This window comes from Phascolarctos cinereus, unplaced genomic scaffold (genome assembly GCF_003287225.1).
Source record: "Phascolarctos cinereus isolate Bilbo 61053 unplaced genomic scaffold, phaCin_HiC Scaffold_726;HRSCAF=1367, whole genome shotgun sequence".
Taxonomy (NCBI): domain Eukaryota; kingdom Metazoa; phylum Chordata; class Mammalia; order Diprotodontia; family Phascolarctidae; genus Phascolarctos; species Phascolarctos cinereus.
Window position 1 is genome coordinate 316,689,483 of NW_027556098.1, and position 20,840 is coordinate 316,710,322.

At 41.4% G+C, this 20,840-nt stretch overlaps 1 protein-coding gene across 1 annotated transcript in view; it reads right to left on the reverse strand.

Annotated features, from left to right (window-relative positions):
• Nucleotides 1-15,646: 15,646 nt before the first annotated feature.
• Nucleotides 15,647-20,840, reverse strand: part of MAP6 (microtubule associated protein 6) — a 79,145-nt gene continuing 73,951 nt past the window's right edge. The window contains 1 exon segment of the mRNA XM_020989539.2: nt 15,647-19,935. Within this exon segment, the coding sequence (XP_020845198.1) occupies nt 19,729-19,935 (207 nt within the window). The 3' untranslated portion in view covers nt 15,647-19,728.

Consider the following 20,840-nt stretch of genomic DNA (forward strand, 5'->3'; position numbering starts at 1 on the left):
CCTGCAGATGTGAAAGGGGGTACAGAGAAGTAAATGAGAGCACTTGAAAATAGCTAGAAATTTGAGAAGTGGCTGCCAGAGAGATAGACAGAGGCAGAGACACAGACAGAAAGACAGACACTGGATAGAGTGGGTAGAGCATCAGCCCCAGTGGATAGAGGTCACACAGCCAGTAAGTATCAGTGTCTGGTCTGAGACCAGACTTGAATGTAGGTGCTCCTGACTCCAGGACCGGTGCTCTATCCACTGCACCACTGCCACAGACAGAGACAGACAGACAGATGGAGAGGCAGACAGAGACAGAGAGATGGAGAGACAGAGAGATGGAGAGAGACAGACAGAGACAGAGACACACAGACACACACACACACAGAGGGAGAGAAATAGAAAAATGGAGAAAGAGATGGAAAGAGAGTGAGCACTCATCCCTAGATACAGTCGGTTTTCAGAGTCCACATTACCTTGGCAGATGCATTCTGAGTTCCTGTATCATACCAAGAGACTAAACATTGACCACCTGAGAGGTTTTGCTGTAAGTGGAAAACTTATGGGATGTTTACTTCATCAGATCCCTGCGAGAACAGCTAGGAGGAAAAATGCGTACAGACAAGAGGAGGGGGCTGTTGCACTGGGTTCATGAATGATACTTACTTTATTGATTTCTAATACTATGATAAAAACATTTTGATAAAATTTTTGGTAAGTGAAGCAATGAAGCATAAGCCAATAATGTCATAGAATGTAAACATCTTAAGGGTAGGGATCATCTCACTTTTGTATTTGTATTTCTAGCACCTAACATAGTTTTGTGCCTGGCACACTGCAGTGGGTGCTTAAGAAACACTTGTTGAATGATTGAATATATGATGAAACAATTTTCTCGGTAGGATGGGGGCTGAGCCAAGAGCTTGATCAGGGCTTTTTATGTATGAATTACTGAGACTAGGTGACAGATGATAGCACCCACACTGGGGCAGAGCTCAGGAGAAAGAGTCAATCGGTTCTCTGAGCATCAGAGAGAGCTGAGTCATTCCCTGAGAGTCCCCTTTGAGCAGTGTGTTTAACAAGTGAGGATAATTTTGTCTGATTGATTGACAGCATCTGGTGCTTGTTGTTGACCACAACACTTCCTGCTGAGATTCCCTGGTGGCTTTTTCGATATTTCTGTTTGTCCTTCCCTACGTTAGGGAGAGTTTCATGTTACTGAAGGTCTTAAGGCACAACATGTATCAGAATTGGTCAATGTTAACTCTCATATAATAAATTAGGGTGACAATCTTGACTACCCTTTTTGGTCCTTCTGTCTTTTCTCAGGTGGTCCTGAATTGGCATATCCCCATTGGCATATCCCACCCTGAGCAGACACAACTGAGTCAATTCCATCACGGTCACCAGTTTTATTGGACTCCAGCAAGACAATACAGCACATGTTTCATGCAGACTATGAGTATGTCTTCACAGGCCCTCGGAAGGAAGCTCCTTCCCTGGCAGCTCTTTTGCCAGTGGTTCAGGGACTGAGGGGTTGGGTGACCCTTCATTACATTCTGTCCGGGGTGCTTCTGGGACCTCAGCCACAGCAGGCAGCTCCTGGCCTATGGGACCTTGATCCTTATCTGAATCCCCCGTGGCGGCGGGTTGAGCAGGGTTGGTGGGTTGGACTGGGCTCTTGGGTTGGGCTGGGGTCCTAGAAAGGAGAGAGAAGCAGTCACTGTGGAGGGACAGGCATGGCTAGGAGCCAAGCACATACTGTCTGATGGGTTGTGGCCTAACAGGGGATACCCCAGGGAGACCCAGGAAGATGGTGCCTAACTGGAGATCCAGTTAGAGTGCTGTTAAGACCAGCATGTTCTCAAGGCTAGAACTGGGGCTGGGGTCAGGGTTTAGCCGTTCAATGCACTTGCCAATTGATTATAACCTGCCCGTGGCCCACAAGAACGGATTCCCAATGACATGATGATGACATTACACCAAGACTCGGTATCCTCTGGAGGGCACGTCCGGCCCTACCACTTGGCTTAGGCCACTTCCTCCTGCTCCTTCTTCATGCTAGTCTGGCATGTCCCTTCCATGTTGGATCAATCACAAAACAGACTCCAAGAGCTAACACCACTGCTATTTCCTCACTTCGTCCCACCTTCCAAAGCCACCAGAAACAGGTTTTCTAAAGTGGTCTTCTCCCCATTTTCTGATGTTTTATTCCTCTCCCCGGCAAAGTGGTGAGCTGTTGGCAAGGCCCAACCCTTTCATTTTTAAAATTGAGGAAACTGAGTCCCAAAGAGGGGAAGTGACTTTTCCAAAGTCATCTGATCTTCACAATAACCCTCAGGGAATGAGTAAAGGAGGCCTAATCACCCCATTTAACAGATAGATAAGGAAACTGAGGCTCAGAGAGGGGAATTGAGTTTTATGTCATCTGATCTACATAATAATCTTGGAAGGTGGGTAGAGCAGAGCACTTCTACCAAAGAAGCGAAGTGAATTGCCCTAGTTCACACAGCAACTTTTGTGCATTTGGTGGTTTTGATTCCAGGTGGGGTGAGGACTCTGAAATGATGGCCCTTACCTCCTGTTTCCACTGACTGCCACATCCCCATTTCTGCACAGTCCTGTGGTCTTTTAGTCACTTCTCACCTTGCCCTCATGAGCATTTCCCATCATAGAGGTCACAATGCACAAAGGTGGCGTCATATGTCACTAGAGAGGAACCTCATTCATCTGCCCCCTTGAGTGCAGAATTTCAGTGTTTTAACATAGGCTGGGCTGAGGGTCTGCTTTGGCACCATGTGATCAAAAAGCATATGTTCAGCCCAGGGATATGAAGATTTGAAGCTGGAACAGATCTGAGGCTAAACTGTAAAGTACTATATAAATATAAGCCATTACTATTGTTATATAGGGCATCAAGTCAATTCTCATTTTACATACAGGGAAATCAAGGCCCACGGCATAAACCAAATGGGAGTAGGAATGCTTAGCCTCCCTAGCAGTAATCTGCATTTATATGGTGTGACCATTTTTTTCAAAGCACACTTTCCCCACCTATTTTCTCATATAGAATAGACTGTTTAAGTTGGAAAGGGACCTTAGAATATAAATATTGGAATCAAAATGAGACATAGAATACAAAATGTCATAGCTGAGAGTAATGTTAGAATGTAACATTAGCATCCTTTGCTATAGGGCTTTAAGGTTTCCCTCATAATGACCTTGTAGTATAAGTAGTGCAAGTATTATTATTACCCCCATTTTACAAATGAGGAAATTAAGGCTTGGGGATGTTAAGTGAGCTGCTTAGGGCCACTCAGTAAATGGCAGAGCTAGGGTATAAACCTACCTATTCTGACCCCTGTGTCACATGAGTGGTTTTTGTATTCTATAAAAACTACCTTTCAACAGACCCCAATTCATCCATCCATCCATCCTTCTATACATTCATTCATTCCCTGAACAATTACTGTGTGTGACCTTTTCCTCAGCATTAAGGGAGGATAAACGGATGAATGTGATGCAGCCCTTAACCACAAAGAACACACAGTTTCATGGGAGATGTAAGATATAGACACAAACAATGACAAAACAGAGCAGAATGAGATGAGGGTTATATGAGAAAGAAGGAATAGAGCACAAATTGTTAGAACTGGGGCATAGACTTAGAATATTCTATAGATAGAGAACATAGAATATTAAAGTTGTAATGGAATTTAGAGATTATTTGGTCCAATCATCCCATTTTATAAAATGGGAAATGGAGTCACAGAGACAGGAAGTGCATAGCCTAAAGTTGAACACTGCCAGAGCTTGGCTTAGAACCCTGGTCTCCTAACTCCTAGTCCAGTGCTCATTCTATCTCACTTTCTGATCAACGAGCACTAATTATTGGATGTTTCTTCTCTTTAGACTGGAATCTAGCCAGGAATAAGTAAGATCATTGATTGGGAACTGAAACATCAAACCAAAAGCATGGTACCAGGTGAAGGGGCCATTGATGATGGGATGCACTGAGCCTGATGTCCAAGTTACCCAATTCATTGTTTCACTTATACCCTATGGCACAGGGAAACTATTAACTATTCCCTACTCCCTTTCAGATTGTTATTCGGAGGATGATCAAAGAGGGTTTTTCTCTCTAGTTTCTGGCAAAAAAAAATATACATGTGGCATAAAGCTGGGGGAAGGCATCCAATGTTTTGGATGGGTACTTTATAGAAAGTTTTTCCAGAAAGGCTTGGATGAGACAGGATGACAAGGTGTAGAAGGCTTGAGATTTGAATCACTGGAGAGGGCATTTCCCACTGAGGGATGCTGTATCCATCTAAGAAACCTAAATTAGTGTCAAGCTATGCTGTAAACAAGGTGTTTTCTATTTGAATTTTGATGTTTTCAAGGTATAAGTGTCATGTGGAAATTTGGAGCATTGAACTCCAAATTCTCATTTTCATATTGGAAAATTCTTCAATTTTTCAATTATGTCTGTAACTCTATAGACCCTATGGATTTCTATGTATTCAATTGTTGTGTCTTGGAATAGGTTTCCTTACAAGGCAGTGGGCTCCCTCACTGGAGATGCCCTCAGGAAGGTGAGACCATTGCCTCATGGTAGTTGTAAAGGACAGCCATTTTTGTTTGATCATTTCAGTCGTGTCTGACTCTTCATGACCCTATATGAAGTTTTTATTGGAAGAGATACTGGAGCGGTTTGCCATTTCCTTCTCTAGCTCATTTTACAGATGAGGAAACTGAGGCAAACAGGGTTAAGTGACTTGCCCAGAGTCACACAGCTAGAAAGTGTCTGAGGCTGAATTGAACTCAGGTCCTCCTGATTCCAGGCCCAGCACTCCCTCCACTGCACCACCTAATTGCCAAAAAGCACAGCCATAGCATCACACAATCTCGGAGCTGGAAGGGACCTTAAGGGTCATATGATACAACCCATACTCAAGTGGAATCCCCTCACAATTTCCATGATAATTACTCATCTAGCCACTCTCTGCTTGAGGACTTCCATTAACGAGGAGGCAAACCATTACATTTCTGTACAGCTCTAAATGTTAGGGAGGCGTTCCTCATATTGACCCCATAGCTGCCTCCTTGTAATAGCAGTTGAGACATCCAGAATAACACAGCTGGTCTGCTTGCCCAGCCCTGACTTTTCTCCTTACCTCTGGTCTCCTTTCTTCAAAAGTCTTTTAGACATCTCAAACTGGATTCCTGAAGGTATCTTAAACTCAACATGTCCAAAACTGAACTCACTATTTAATTCCCACAAGTCCTCTCCCATCTTCCTAACTCCTATTACTGTTGAGGGCACCACCACCCTCCCCATTATGCAGACTCATAACCTAGGTGTCATTCTTGAGTCTTTAATCTTTCTAACCACTATGTACCCAGCCAGGTGTTATGTCCCATCACTTCTACCTCCATAACATCTCTCCTATAACCCCCCTTCTTTCTTCTGACACTGAACCCCCACCTCCCTCTCAATCCATGCAGGCCCTCATTGCCTCACACCTGGACTATTACAAGAGCCCACTGATTGGTCTCCCTGACACAAGTCTTTCCCTACTCCCATCCATCCTCCATCAGCTGTCAAAATCAACTTCCTAAAATGCAAGTCTGATTAGATCATATCCTTATTCAATAAACTCTGGTGGCTTCCTATTGCCCCTAGGATCAAATATAACATTTTCTGTTTGACTTTTAAAGCCTTCATAACGTCCTCCTGCCTCCCATCTTTCCAGGCTTCTTACACCTTATTCCTCTCCATATGTTCTATGATCCAGTGACATTGGCCTCCTTGTTCCTCAAAAATCCATCTCTCAACTCTGAGTATTCTATTCTTTGAGTTCTTTTTTCCCCTTTCTTTCTTTCTCAATCAAGGCTAATTGACTTGCCCAGAGTCACACAAGTATCTGAGCCCAGATTTGAACTCAGGTCCTCCTGATTCCGGGGCTGGTGGTCTATCCACTGTGCCACCTAACTGCCCCACTCTGAGTGTTTTATTTCACTAGACTGTCCCCCATGCCAGCAATGTTCTTCCTCTTCATCTCTACTTCCTGACTTCTCTGATTTCTCAGCTGAAGTTCCACCTTAGGACATAAACCTCTTCTACTCCTTAATTTTGGTGCCTTCCTTCTGAGGTTACCCCCAATTTATCCTGTAAATATAGTGTTTGTCCATAGTTTGCATATTTTTTCTCCATTAGACTCTTTGAGAGTAGGGACAATCTTTGGCCTTTCTTTATTAACTCTACCCCGTCCCCTCCCTAGTACTTAGCATGGTTCCTGACACATAGTAGATGTCTAATGAATATTATCTCCTGATTGAATTTCTAATTATGTGAGAAAATCCAGGAACCAGGTGAGGGCATTAGGTGAAGTCTAATAGAGGGAGAAACAGAAGTGCTGTCATAACTACAGACCATCTAAATAAATAAATGGAGGAGAAGTTTGGGAACCAGATCCTGGTACAGAGGCATGGTATGAGAGCAGTGATGGGGGCTCTCAATTTTCTGGATATCTGCTCGAGCTCTCTCTGGAAAAAGTAAAGCTTCAAATAACTTCTTCACTTGCCTTAGTGATAATTTGATCCTTCAGAAGGTGGAGGAATCAGACTTTGGAGAATTAAATTCTGAAGAGACAAAGGGAAATAATTCCAATGAGAAGAAAAATGTTTAGATGACTAAACTCCCATGGAAACACAAATACATGCATTTTGCTTCTGTTTCCTTTGCTGAGAAAGATGGTCTTTGCATTGGAAATGACAGGACAAAAATGACTAACTGGGAGTTGGTATCCCAAAAGGGAGGAGATTAGTAAAGAGAGCAATTAGTTCTGCCTTTCATCCGCTTGTCATCCTATATCTCTCATGCCTTTTCCAGCCAGGCTTCTGGAAAAAACTGCCTTTCCTTACTGCTCATTCCTCAGTCTTCCGCAATCTGGCTTCTGACTTCGTTACTCAACTGAAACTCTTCTTTTCTAAGTTAACCCCCTCCTATTGAATCTCGTGGTCTTTTCTCAGTTTTAATCCTCGACTTCTGTGCTGCATTCGACCCTGTTAAGCACCCTCTCCTGGGTACCGTCTCCTCTCTGGGTTTTTGTGACTGGTCTCTCTCCTGGTCTTCCTACTCCCTGAGGGCACCTTGTTTCTTTTGTTGGTTCATCTATACTATGCCCCCAACTCTGTATTCCCCAAGGTTCTATTCTGGAACCCCTTCTCTCTATTCTCTTGGTAACCTTATCAGATCCTATGGGTTTAATTATCATCTCTATCCAGATCACTCACATTAATTTCAATTCACTTCAGTGGCTCTCTATTGCACCCAGGATAAAAATACTTGTCCCCCACCTTACCCCTTTACCCCTTTACCTTTTAAAGCTCTTTATAACCCTCCCCTAACCTATCTTTCCAGACTCATTTGGATAAGGTTTTTGCAACTCTTGTTACAAGCTGTTAGTTCTCTTTCCAAAGCTTTCTTCTATAGCTCTCATTTCTCTTTCCATTTTTTCCTCTACCACTCTCATTTTAAAAATCATTTCGGATTTAGAAGGGATGTTAAGGATTACCTAGTCCAACTTCTTCATTTATAGAATATGAAAGTGAGGCCTAGAAAGGGAAGAATGGATCTATCCAAAATTGCAAGCAAACCAGTGACTGAGTTGGGACCAGAATCCAGTCCAGTGCTTCGTTTCTAACATAGTCTTTGATTGAACCTAAGGTCAGACCATTTATTATTTGTTGCTAATGCACTCGTCTCTTTATTCTGTTCCAATTATATCTGCTACTACCATTGACTTGCCAGTCCCCAGCCAGTATGGTATGTGATATATCATTTTCTAAAGTATTCTTGTGGGGCACAGACAACATCTTGTAGCACCTGAAAAACAAACATTTTCTCCTTACTGTTGTTCTCTGACAGAATGTCCTGTCAAACATACAAACCTCAGGACTGCTGGTATCTCTTGATATTAATACATTCCTACTATTACGCTTGCCACCCATTCCATCGAAACTAACAAATGGTTCTGTCAGGTGGGGCTCCAAAAGATTTTCCAAAAGTCTAATTGTTATTGCTATGTCAATAAAAATAAACCAAATAATATCCAGGAAAGCAAAAATCGCTATCTTTTGAGACTGAGATTAAGAGATCAGAGAAGTCTGGCTTCTTTAATTTTCATTGTCATTTTTAGATAATACAGACAACTGTAGGAGCTTAAGGGGGAATTTAGCACGTGAAACAAAGAATGTCAGAGCTGGAAGGAACCTTTAAACATAGAATGTTAGAGATAAAGGAGTTTAGAACACAATAAAGAATGATAGAGCAGGTAAAAATGTTAGAACAGAATGTTAAAGATGGGAGTTTAGAACACAGAACAAAGAATGTTTGAACTGGAGGGAACCTCAGAACATAGAATATTAGAGATGGAAGGGAATTTAGAATGCAGAATAAAGAATGTTTGAGCTGGAAGCAACCTTCAAACCTAGAATGTTAGAGATGGAAGGGAATTCAGAACATGGAACAAAGAATGTTAGAGTGGGTAGAAATCTTAGAACACAAAATGTTAAAGATAGGAGCTTAGAACACAGAACAGAATGTTTGAGCTAGAAGGAACATTAGAACATAGAATGTTAGAGACAAAGGAGTTTAGAACACAATAAAGAATGATAGAGCAGGTAGAAATGTTAGAACACAGAATATTAAAGATGGGAATTCAGAACACAGAACAAAGAATGTTTGAGCTGGAAGCTTAGAACATAGAATATTCGAGATGGAAGGGAATTTAGAACACAGAACAAATAATGTAAGAGTGGATAGAAATCTTAGAACACAGAATGTTAAGGATGGGAGTTTAGAACATAGAATGTTAGAGCTAGTAGAAACCTTAGAACACAGAATGTTAGAGACTGGAGTTTAGAAGACCAAACAGACAATGTTAGAGTGAGTAGCACTCTTAGGACACAGAATGTCAGAGCTGGATGGGATCTTAGAGCATAGAACATTAGAACTGGAAGATGCCTTAGAGAAAATTGAATTCAACTCCGCTAATTTGCACACAGAGAAACAGGCTGTCGGAGAGGAAGTGACTTTCCTACTGTTAAACAGCAGAGAAGCATGAAGGGGCATGAGGTGGGAAGTACAGACAGGGCCACTGATTCACCTTCAAGTCACTCATCTAGAAGTAGCGGAGCAAGGAACCCAACTCACCTGGCTGGGTGTCTTCTCCGTTATCTGATGGCCATCTCGCCACAGAAACAAAATTTTAAATATTATTCTATGTTGCTGCTTACAGTTATGGACCATTGGCTGGGGTGAATGATGCTTGCTCCTCGTCCCCTTCAACAAGCTCCTTTGATGTCTTCTAGCACTTTGTCCCTTCCTCTTGTGCTTGTTCTTATACATGTGACCTTACGGCTCTTTTCGTCCTCATCTCTTCCTTCTGGGTTCTAAGTTCCCTGAAGACATGGGCAGGTGAAGGGAACACAGGATTTGGAGTCAAAAGTCTGGATTGGAACCCCAGCCTTGCAGCTGACTACATGTGTGAACTGGGGTCAGTCTTGACTTCTTGGGGGCTCAGTTTCCTTATCTTTAAAATGATTAGGCTAGACGATTTCTAAGGCCTCTTTCTGATCCAGAGCTTGTGTTCTTGCAGCATGGCATAATGCAAAGAGTACCAGCCTTGGAGCAGTCTTTGGAATCAGCATGCATTTTAGCTTCAGCACTTGCTTCCTATGTGTGACCCTGGGTGAGTCATCTTATTTCTCTGTGCCTAGTTCCTCCAGTGCAAACAAGGATGATAATTAATCCTTCCACTATAACCCACATGGGGCCATTGTGAACTGTGCTTGGAAAATCTTGAAGTGTGATGGAAATGGAGGTAGTTCAGTCAATGCATGTGTGAAGTGCTTAGCAAACTGTAGTGTTCTATGTAAATGATAGCAGCAGTGAGGATGACAATGATTGCGATGGTGACAATCTTTGCATCTCCCTTAGTGCCCAGCAGAGACTCTTGAACATAGTAGGCTTTAGAATAAATGTTTGTTGAATTGAATAGTTACCGTTCATCTTTTTCATCTTAGTTAAATGTTCTTTGTAAAGGCATTCAGCCTGATACAAATCCCTTTTTACAAAAGTCTTTGGGATTAAACTTTGAAAAGGCGAGGGAAAGGAAGAAAAATTTATATAGTACCTACTCTGTGGCAGGCACTGTTCCAAGCACTTTAAAAAATATTATCCCATCTGAGCCTCACAATCATAATTCCCACAGAATGTTGTGCGGTAGGGGCTATTGTCCCCATTTTGCAGACTGTTAACTGGATGGTTAAGGGACTTGTACAGGGTCACAAAGTGTCTGAGGGGGGATTTGAACTCAGGTCTTTCCTGACTCCAAGATCTATCCATTGCACCACCAAAGAACATGATTTATTATTCTCCCACCATCTGCCCAGTTTTCAGAGTTTGGATCACATCTTTAATGACTGTGGTACCCTTAGAAGGCGAGGTGCTGGAAGAGTGGCTCATTTCTGGTACGCTGCTTGAGCTGCAGAAATGGTGGGCTCTGGGGGCAGGGGGAGGGGAGATGCAATGCACCCAACCAAAAAAAATACATTCGTCTAAAATCTTGTGAATCAAACCAAGAAGAGTTAAACTAAAGAAAGAAGAAAGAAAAAAAACCTGTTTAAGTAGATTGGACAAACTTGGAAACTTAAAGAATTGTGAATATAACAACAACAACAAAATAAAAGACAGGATCAGTAATTCTGAGTAAGCAAGAATCAAGAAGAGTATCAGCAATAAAACTGGGGCTATCCACATCTATAAACAAATGCACCAAGGACAAATACTAAAAACAAGATGAATTAGAGATTATAATCCAAGGAGGCAATTTTTATATTATAGGTATCTTTGAGACTTGGTGGGATGGGACTAACAAACAGAGATCTTACTTTAAAAAAAAAGCAAAAACAAGCCAGAAGAGACAAGATGAGAGTTTGGTAAGCAGAGCAGCATTGTCTAGTAAGAAAATAGATGAGTAAATCCAGGGACACAATGGTGGTGGGGAGGGGACCATGGTGGAGGGCATTTGGGTAAACATTAATAGAGGCAGAAAGAGAGCGCTGTCATCAGAGTATACTACAAGCCATCTGTACAAAAGGAGGAATTTGAGGAATGTGGGAAACACATCACAAACTAGGAATGGAAGCTGGATATAGTTGTGATAGGGGCACTAATCATTTGGGCAGCTAGGTGGTGCAGGAGATAGAGTGTCAGGCCTGGAGTCAGGAAGACTCATCTTCATGAGTTTAAATCTGGCCTCAGACACTAACCGTGTAATACTGAGTGAGTCATTTAACTCTGTTTGCCTCAGTTTTTTCAATTGCAAAATGAGCCGAAGGAAATGGCAAACTACTCCAGTTTTACAAAGAAAACCCCAAATGGGGTCACAAAGAGTCAAATGCAACTGAAAAATGACTGCACAACACCTAAAATCTCAATCTCAATCTCTCTCTCTCTTTTTACTATCATATACAGAGCAGCAGATAATTTGTAACTTGCTTTAATGCTAATTTAATCATTTTTAAGGTGAAGGAAGAGACAAAGGGAACTGCTATTCTAGAACTAATACTTATGAATGAGAAACTAGCTGCTTCAAGAGAAAGAACAGGGACTGTAGGAACAAGTGACTCTAGTAGGAAATCCTAGTCTATGAAAATGGAGGGTGGTAAGAAAGCTGAACTACCTGAATTCCTTTTACCCCTGTTCTCTTCCATGAACAATTATATTTGGACTAGGAAGACTAGAACAAAAATAGTGAGTAGGGACTGGAAACTCAAAATAGGCGAGGAGGTGCTTAGACAGAAGTCACTAGTCCCATATGAGCTATACCCCAAAGTATAGAAAGAGCTGGCAATGTGATTGCTGAACCACTGTCTTGGAGAAAAGGAGAGGTACTGCTGCATGGCAAATGTTCTGAGTTTCAAAAAGGTGAGAGAAACAGTCTACAAGATATAGGAAAATGAGCTTGACTTTAATTCCTGGTTAGTTTCTAGAACAAGTCTAGATGACTTGTAGGTACGTAGGGGATGGGTGATCATTAAGGGCCAATATGGGCTCATTAGGAGCTCATTGTGCTACACAAGACTCATTCCCAGTCTTGACGGGGTAGTCAGGCTGTTAGGCCAGTAGAAGATGTAGTACACCTATTTATCACTTAGATAAGGGCATAGAGGATATACTTGTCAAATTTGTAGATGACATGAGGAATAACTAACATTTTGGAAGACAAGGTTCAGAGCCAAAAAGATCTCAATGGATTGTAATGGTGGGCTGAATCTAATAGGATGAAATTCATTAAGAACAAATGTAAAGATCAATGCTAAGGTTCAAAAATTAACTTCACAAATACAGGGTTGGGAAGGGACCCTGGACAATCTATTCCCATGTAAGAAGATGGTGTCTGAGAATGGGGTTTGGATTTCTGAACCATTGCTTGATCTGTAGGAATCGGGGGGTGACACAAAGCCTAGAGTTGACTGCAAGCTCGATATCCATCAACAGGGACATGTTAGCCAAAAAGGTTTTAGTCTGCGCATGTTAGAGAGTCGTAGTGTCCAGGATAAAAGGAGACAATAGTTCCATTGTATGATACCCAGATTAAGCCAACTTGGGTTCAAAGTTAGAGTCAGCTAGGGGCACAGTGGAGTGCCAGGCATGGAATCAAGAAGACATGAGTTCAAATCCAGCCTTAAGACACTTGCTGGCTGTGTGACCCTGGGAAAATTACTGAAACTCTGCTTCCGTTTCCTCATCTGTAAAATGGTAATGATAATAATAGCACCCACCTCCCCAGGATTGTTGTGAGGATAAAAAAAAAAGGTAATTGTATAGCACTTGGTAAACATCAAATGCAGAAAAGTCATTATTTTGTAGGAGAGATACTGAGGGACCCTTCCAACTCTTGAGATTTTGTACTCAGGAGCCCTGGGTTCAAATCCCAGCTCTGACACTACCTGTGACTTTGGGCAAGGCTTTACTGAACTGAGCCTCTTAGAACCTCAATTCCTTCATCTGTAAAATGGAGATTAACACATGTGTGTGTGTGTGTGTGTGTGTGTGTGTGTGTGTGTGTGTGTGTATGTTGTAAAGAGCTTTGTAATATTTAAAGGATTATAGAAATGTGATGATACTTTTGTCACCGAATGGGGAAATCTCAACGTATGATCTACCGTTTAAAAACTTCCTTTTAACTCATAATTTAGTTCAATAAGATGAACATATCCAAAGAAAGCCCTGTTGGGCTTAGTCATGAGCTAAGCCATTTTACACTGCCTATTGTCCTGGATGGCATCTTAAAGTCTCCCACACTAAAAGTAGGAATGGGGAATCCCTGGCCCTTGATAATTTCATATGGTCCATCTGTAAAGTTCCATTAAATATGTTTTTTGCTATAATTTTGAACACACAAAATGTCTTTAAAGTACCTCAGTAGCTGTGGTCCTCAAGGTCAATGGCCTTTAAGGCTGGGATAACCTTTTCCATTATCAAATGACATGTAACTCTCCTGAATTTCACGAGCAGAAAGTTAGTTTACCTCCAATTGAAAATGATGAAGAGAAAATTTCAAGATTACCTCTATTCCCTGAATTTTGGTAAGAATTCAAATGCTTCAGGCAAGTTTTGGCCACAACTACTTTCTTTTACATTTTAAAAGGGAGAATTAACAAGTTATACCAGATTCCTAGTAATTTGGCAGACATCAAAGAGGCATTTTCACAACCAGAGGTATGCTAAATTATATAGAATTGCTCTCCTGTACATCATGGGATATATTTGTTAATAGAACTTCCCACCTTTCTTTTGTCAGCTGATTTTGTGTCTTCTTCCGCTTCAAGCTCCCTGTTTCTGCATTTTTTTGGTCTCTCTTTTCAAAAATCTTTCTTAGTTATTCCTTTTCCATCTGGTTTTCTCTAACCTCTTCTCTACCCTCCCTCCTTCCCCTCCACCAATACACACTTAAAAGAAGATATCTGGTACAGGTTCACGGACTGTTAAAGCTGAGAGAAACCTCAGATATTATATCGCCCAAATACCTCATTTTATAATAGAGGAAACTGAGGTTTGGTAGGAGATGGGAAGGAACTCGGTCCAAGGCCATACAGTAAGTCAGTGGTCAGAACTAAGACACAAGTGTTCGGATTCCTAATCTTGTTTTCTACTGTTTTATACCCTGCTTCAGTCTCTCCCTTACTGGTCACTGACAACTGGAATAGATTATGTATATGTATGCTTTCCATGTATGTATATGTAGGATATGTATAGACACACGCACATGTATATATGCATACACACATGTATACATATACAGACGTGTGTATGCATATACTGACATGACATATATGTACAATACATACATGTGGATATATGTGCACACACACATACCTATATATGGATATCTGTATATACATATATACAGATGCACATGTATATATCAGAATTGAAAATTGTGGTCTAATTGAATTAATTTGATATGTGACTTTTCCCAGTGATTTTTGCCATCTCGTAGAATAAAACCTGGTCATAAAAATAACTACCATTTCTCTAGGAAGTACACACACACACACACACATGTATATGTACATACATACATTATTATAGTTGACAAGTAATTTTCCTCATAAGAACTCCATCAGGTAGGTTGTTTGAATATTATTTTTCCTGTTTTACAGATAAGTAAACTGAAGCTTGGAGAGAAAAGTAGCATGTTCTTTTCCTAATCCCCCTTAATGCTAGTGCCTTCCTTCTAAGAGTATTTCCATTGTAGCCTGTATTTATCTTGTTTGTATACAGTCGTTTGCAAGTTGTCTCTCCCACTGGGAGTGAGCTTCTTGAGAATGTTGGGGTTTTTTGCCTTTCTTGGTAGCCCTAATGGTTAGCACAGTGCCTGGCACATAGAAGGTGCTTAATAAACGTTTATTGACTTGCTGACTTGTGCATGGTCACATGGCTAGTAAGTGACTGAATTGAGGCCTAAGTCCAAGTCTTCTGTCATCAAGTCCAGCATCCATTTCACTCCACTAAGTTGACTCTTAATCAATACTTGACATTTTGGATACCCTAAAGGAAGTATGTAAGGACTCAGTCATACAGGAGGCAATGTGGTATAATGAAAAGAGAACCATTGGATACAGAAATTCTAGGCTTAATTTATGATCCTGGGTAAGTGATTTGTTCTTTCTGAGTTTCAGCTTTTTTTATCTGTAAAACTGGCATAATTCTCCATGTGCTACCTACCTCACAGACCTGTTGTAGAGAAAACTTTTGATAAATCTTAAAGTTTACACACCTTGGCATGCAGGATGGTGAAGATGAAAGCAGTCATTCCTTCATCAGTATTTGAAATTAAAAAAAAATCATACTACCTGATCTGGTCAGTGGGTCTCAGGGTCCATCTTCATTTTTCCCAACATAGAGTTAATTCGTACAGCATATGTTTAGGATTTGGGTGTCAATCTACAAGAGGCAAACTGCATTATGGTGAACCCTGGCAACGGCATAGCACAGCTCATGCTGTGGGACAGGGCTCAAATACAGAAGGTTGGAAGCTCCTTCACTTACCCACTGCATCTCATCAACGAAACAAGATCAAGAAAATGGTATTTGTCTTTAGCATTTATTTATCATTGGGGGAAAAAAAAACCCGGTGTATGTATGTATGTTTTTTTTGGTTTTTTTTGAGCAAGCAAAGACCACAAGCACGTCACAATCAATTGGCTATACATGGGTACTTTGTGTCATTCTCCTACTAACAGCAAGGCCAGAAGGCTCAGCACAATACATAGATAATCCATGAGAGGTGACAAAACCCAGGCCACAAAATAGTAATTAGATGCTTCCGATCTGGCGCAACAAGGCAAAAGTCCATGGGTCTGATGAGAAGAATGTAGCAAACAGAAAGCCGCAGGTAAGCAAGAGCATGGATTTTTATTCAGCAAACTCTCAGGACAAACAAAAGAACAACTTGAGCATGACGTTGCAAAGGGAGGTAGCCAGATACAAGGACAAAATGGTACGAAGCAGGTGGTCAAAGCACCTCCATTTTCATAAGGAGGAGAGAGTACATTTTACATGAAACCTACAGCGATTACAAATTGGCACGGGAATTAAGCTGGAGTGGAATCTGCTCTGTCGGAGTCATCCTTTAACACTTGAAAGATACGTGATTTCATTGGCGTGAGCATTCCCCTCGGTAAGACAGACTGCAACCCCCCCCATGCTTTAGCAGACTCTTTCATGAGTTACTGTGGCCAAGAAAATTCATCATCTGGTGGCCAAATCCCTGGTGAGTCATATTTGGAAATGGGAAAAAGGATTTTCCAAAAAAGCCCAAGATTCAAAGGAAACTCTAAATGGCATGCAGTAGGTACTTAATAAATGCTTGCTAAATGTTGAATAAATGAGTGAATGAATGAGCTTTCTTGATGACACTCCTTAGTTATGTGGCTTTTTAAGAACGGATGCCTACCCCATGTAACTGGTCTTCTGGCTCCCTTCTCCCTGGCCAGTCACAGCACACACCAAATGCTTCTGAGCTATCATCACCTGGACTTCCTAGATCGAATCACTTGGGGTTCTGTCCTGGAAGGCCCAGGACCTGAATGCAGACTAGACTATTTGCAATATCCTTCACTAAATTCAATGACAAGAGGTCAAATTCTATCCTTTGTGCAGAGCTGCGGAAGCCATCTGTAGCTTCAGGCCAAACTGAAGAGTACATCTTTATATATGAGAACATAGCTACAAGACATTTTAAACCATGCCACTGTGTATAGTGACTTTCACAAATATCATTTTGTGCGAGTGTGTAATAATAATGTTATTAATTCACGTTGACATATAGTACCACGTGACCCCAGATAAATCGCTTAACCTCGCTAAACCTTAATTTCTTCATTGGTAAGATGGGATGATGGTTTTTAAATCGTCTGTAAACCTTACAGTTTATATACCACAAGGCGTTATGGAAACATTTATTATTTAAGGCTTGCAAAGCACTTTCGTAACAGTGCTCCAGTGAGGTGGATTACTACCCCTATTTTGCAGATGATGAAACAGATCCCAAGAGGGAAGGTGATTTGCTTGGGGCCACATGGCTAGTAAATATTAACAGTTGGTGTATGAACTCAGGTCTCCTCCCTTCAAGACTAGAGCTCTTGTTACTACATGACAGACAGCATGCAGGCGATAGATGTTAATCACCTGGCCCCCAAATCATTTGTTTGGAAAAGTTCTCAAAACAGTTTTGCTGTCAGGTACGTAAAACTACCATACAGTGGCAAGAATGGGGCCCACAGTTAAAAAAAATCTTCTACGTTACCCATACTTTGAAATATTAGCTTGAAATGCTCAAAGTTTTTAAAGGAATTCAAGATGATCTGAAGGGAATTTATATGATTGTGTTGTACCTAAAACGCAAACCATCGCTAGGGTCAACCTGTCTGATGAATGCTGAGTTTTGGAAAGAGCAATGGAAATTTGAGCAACGTCAAAATTATCTGGTTCTCTCTTAACAATAACTTCTGATTAATGTTAAGTTTAGCCAGCTAATAGCTGAGATTTGGACTTCATCTATAATGCATCTTGAAACAAACTTTCCTAAGTAGGAACGAGCAGAGTTTAGGGTCTGATTTTGACTAATATCATCTATTTTCGATAGCTCTTTATCTTCCTCACAGTCCTATATCCTGAGATAAAAGGTGGGTCTGATGGGTCTGACGGGGCACTAGTAAGTGTCATTATGCATTTTAAGTGCTTAATTTGTGAGGAGTTGGACAGTCAGACTCATCAGGACCCATAAACAGACAAGTATAAATGGAGGCTCTGGCCTTAAGGTTAAGAATCCCATAGAGCTTGGTGATGGTCCACTTCCAGGGAACAGGAAGGACCCAAGGGTATATTTGAAATGAGGAATTGTGAGGCCTTTATTCTACTTCCACTAAGATATATCAAGTTTCCCTTATTTGCATGAAAGGAAAAAACACAAAAGAATCAGCAGCTGATGCTTGCTGTCAAGCAGTGTTAAGGTATTTCCCTTGGTTTGGGGACATTGAAGATCACTATGAATGAGATCAGTGAGATGGGGTCCATGAAAGCATGCATGTCAGAATGAGTTATGTCCTCAAGTGGTCCCAAGGACTTGTTTCCCTGGGTGATTTCCATGGTGCCCTCCTAAGTACTGAAGGTATGTTCACATTGACATCCTAACTAGTTCATATTCTAAAGCTAAGCTTGGGAATGATTCCCATGGTGACACACAAAATGTGACCCTTAGACCTGGGGCACAAGCCATACAGATAAGTTACACAATACACCAAGCTCTTCACTGGGTCCTTACTTAGGTCCCAAACCCTCGCTAACCACTTTTATCATACAACTCTCAGTCTCCAACCAAGTCCTAGAAACTTTCCTACAAAGTGGTGCTTCAGCAACCTCTGTTCTTCTCTGAGGAAAAGAGAAGAGCTTGGAAAGAGGAAAACTTAAAAAAAAAACCACCACAAATTTTACTACTATCCCTACTTTAAATCCTACCTTTTTCTAAGAGATGTGATGATCCCTTTCTAAAGGCTCTATAGCAACGACTCTTGGATTCTTCTTTCAGTGTCATGACTTTGAATTGGTCTTGTCTACAAAGTCTGAGGCACTGAGCCAAAATAACACTCAGTCACTAGGGCAAACATCTGCTTCCATCTCTGTTCCCTGGTGAACTGATCCTGTCTTCTAGGATGTTCCTAAGTCATTCCTACATTGGCTCCACGTGATCATTTAGCACATTTGTGAATTGACACAGAATTTCAAGGGTAGTTACTGGAAACAGACATAGCTCTATCTTCCTAATGAAGCCTTCTATAAAAACACAATGAATCCTGACAGTTGTGACTAATTTTGTTTTATCTACATTAAGGCCAAGATCATTCATTATATTTCCACAAACAATTACAGACATTTTTTTTTTGCAACACATGATAATCATCTGAATTTGAGAAATGAACATGTCTTCCATGAAAGACCCTAAAAATGAGCATGAGAAGGCATTTCTGTGGATACTTTAAAGCAGCACCAGGAGATTTCCATGAAAGTCAAGAAGACCCCTGTGAAATCAGTACATCTTAAGGAATCATTGAAATTCATACCCTTAAGGGATCATAGAAATCATCTACTCTAGCTCCCTTATTTAACAGATGAGGCTCTGAAAGAATAAATGAAATGCCCAACCTCATGGTGGAACCAGAACTCAGACCCAGGCCAGTGATCTATCAATGGCACCATGCCTCTTGAGTCCTATCTCAAATATCTTTCTCAGCCTTCTCTTCTAATCTCGTTCCCAGTAGGGATGGAGAGTGATGGGTACTAACATGGATAGGTATGCATGGGTAATTGTAGCTCCATGCCTCCCTCTCTTAATGGTCCTGAGTGGGTTGGAGTGCTGGAAGCATGATGGAATCTGTGATCTTAGCAATGAGGCTTTCTAGCCAGCCATGGGAAAAGAAACCAAAAACCCCTCTCCAGCCTCTCCCTCCCCCAAAAGCTTCTAACGGGTTTATAACCAAAGCAGATTAGAAGCTCTAATTAATTTTGTGGCCTTTATTTAAAAAAAAAGAAAAGAAAACAAATAACAACAACAACAAAAGAAAACCCAAAGGAGAGAAGAGGGGAAAGGAAGGAAGGTGCAAGGAAATTTACTCTTTTGCCTCAGCCAGTTTATTGTTCATCTCTGTACTTTGCTCCTTGTCTTGTGGCCCAGCCCCGCTGGCTCCGCGCGCTGTTGGGCCCTTTTTCTTGGTGCTCCGGCCAGATGTCAGCTGCTTCTCTTTGGCCTTCTTCAGCGGTTTATGGCTTGTCGGGGTCTTTTTTGGTTTGGTGGTTGGAGCACTGGGCTTCTCCACCTGAATGGGTTAATGGACAAATCACACACACAGAGACATGGAAACACAGAAACACGGAAGAGAAAGGCAGGAAAATGGATTGAGAGGAAAGACATCAGACTTGTAATTTCCCTTCTACCTCTTGCCTCTCCCTTCCCCCAATTAATTATAGCAAGTGTCTGGAATAATTTTTCAAGAAGAATCGGGAGGAACAGTAACACTAGTTCACATTTACATGGCACTTTATAACTGATAATGTACTTTGTTCGTGAACAACAGTGTGAGATAAATAGTGCAGATTTTGTGCCCATTTTATAGATGAGGGAACTGAGGCTGAGAGTGTCCATCGCCACCATCCATCAGAGTGGCTGGGGCCACATCTTTCAGCCCAGGAAAGCAGCAGAACTAAGTGAAACATATGGCCCAAGGATGCCTAGCTTAGTGAACCCTGCCTTTGATATACTATATTCTGCATTTGTCTTCTTTGCTGACTTGTGACTTTGGACCACATCTTGACCTGATTCAGCTGAAGCCCCACTCTGACATTGTTTCCTGTTTTAGGATGGGGCTATGTCACACACAATCATCATCATCATCATCACCATCATCACTATTAGTGACATCACCACCACCACTGCCATAATGCTAATTTCTAGAGGGCATTAATATCAATAAAGCACTTTCCTCCCAACTGCCCTGGGAGGTAAGTGATACCACTCTCTCTCTCTCTCTCTCTCTCTCTCTCTCTTCTCTCTCTCTCTCTTCTGTCTCTCTCTCTCTCTCTCTCTCTCTCTCTCTCTCTCTCTCTCTCTCTCTCCCTCTCCTCTCTCCTCTCTCTCTCTCTCTTCTCTCTCTCTCTCTCTCTCTCTCTCTCCCTCTCTCTCCTCTCCTCTCTCTCTCTCTCTCTCTCTCTCTCTCTCTCTCTC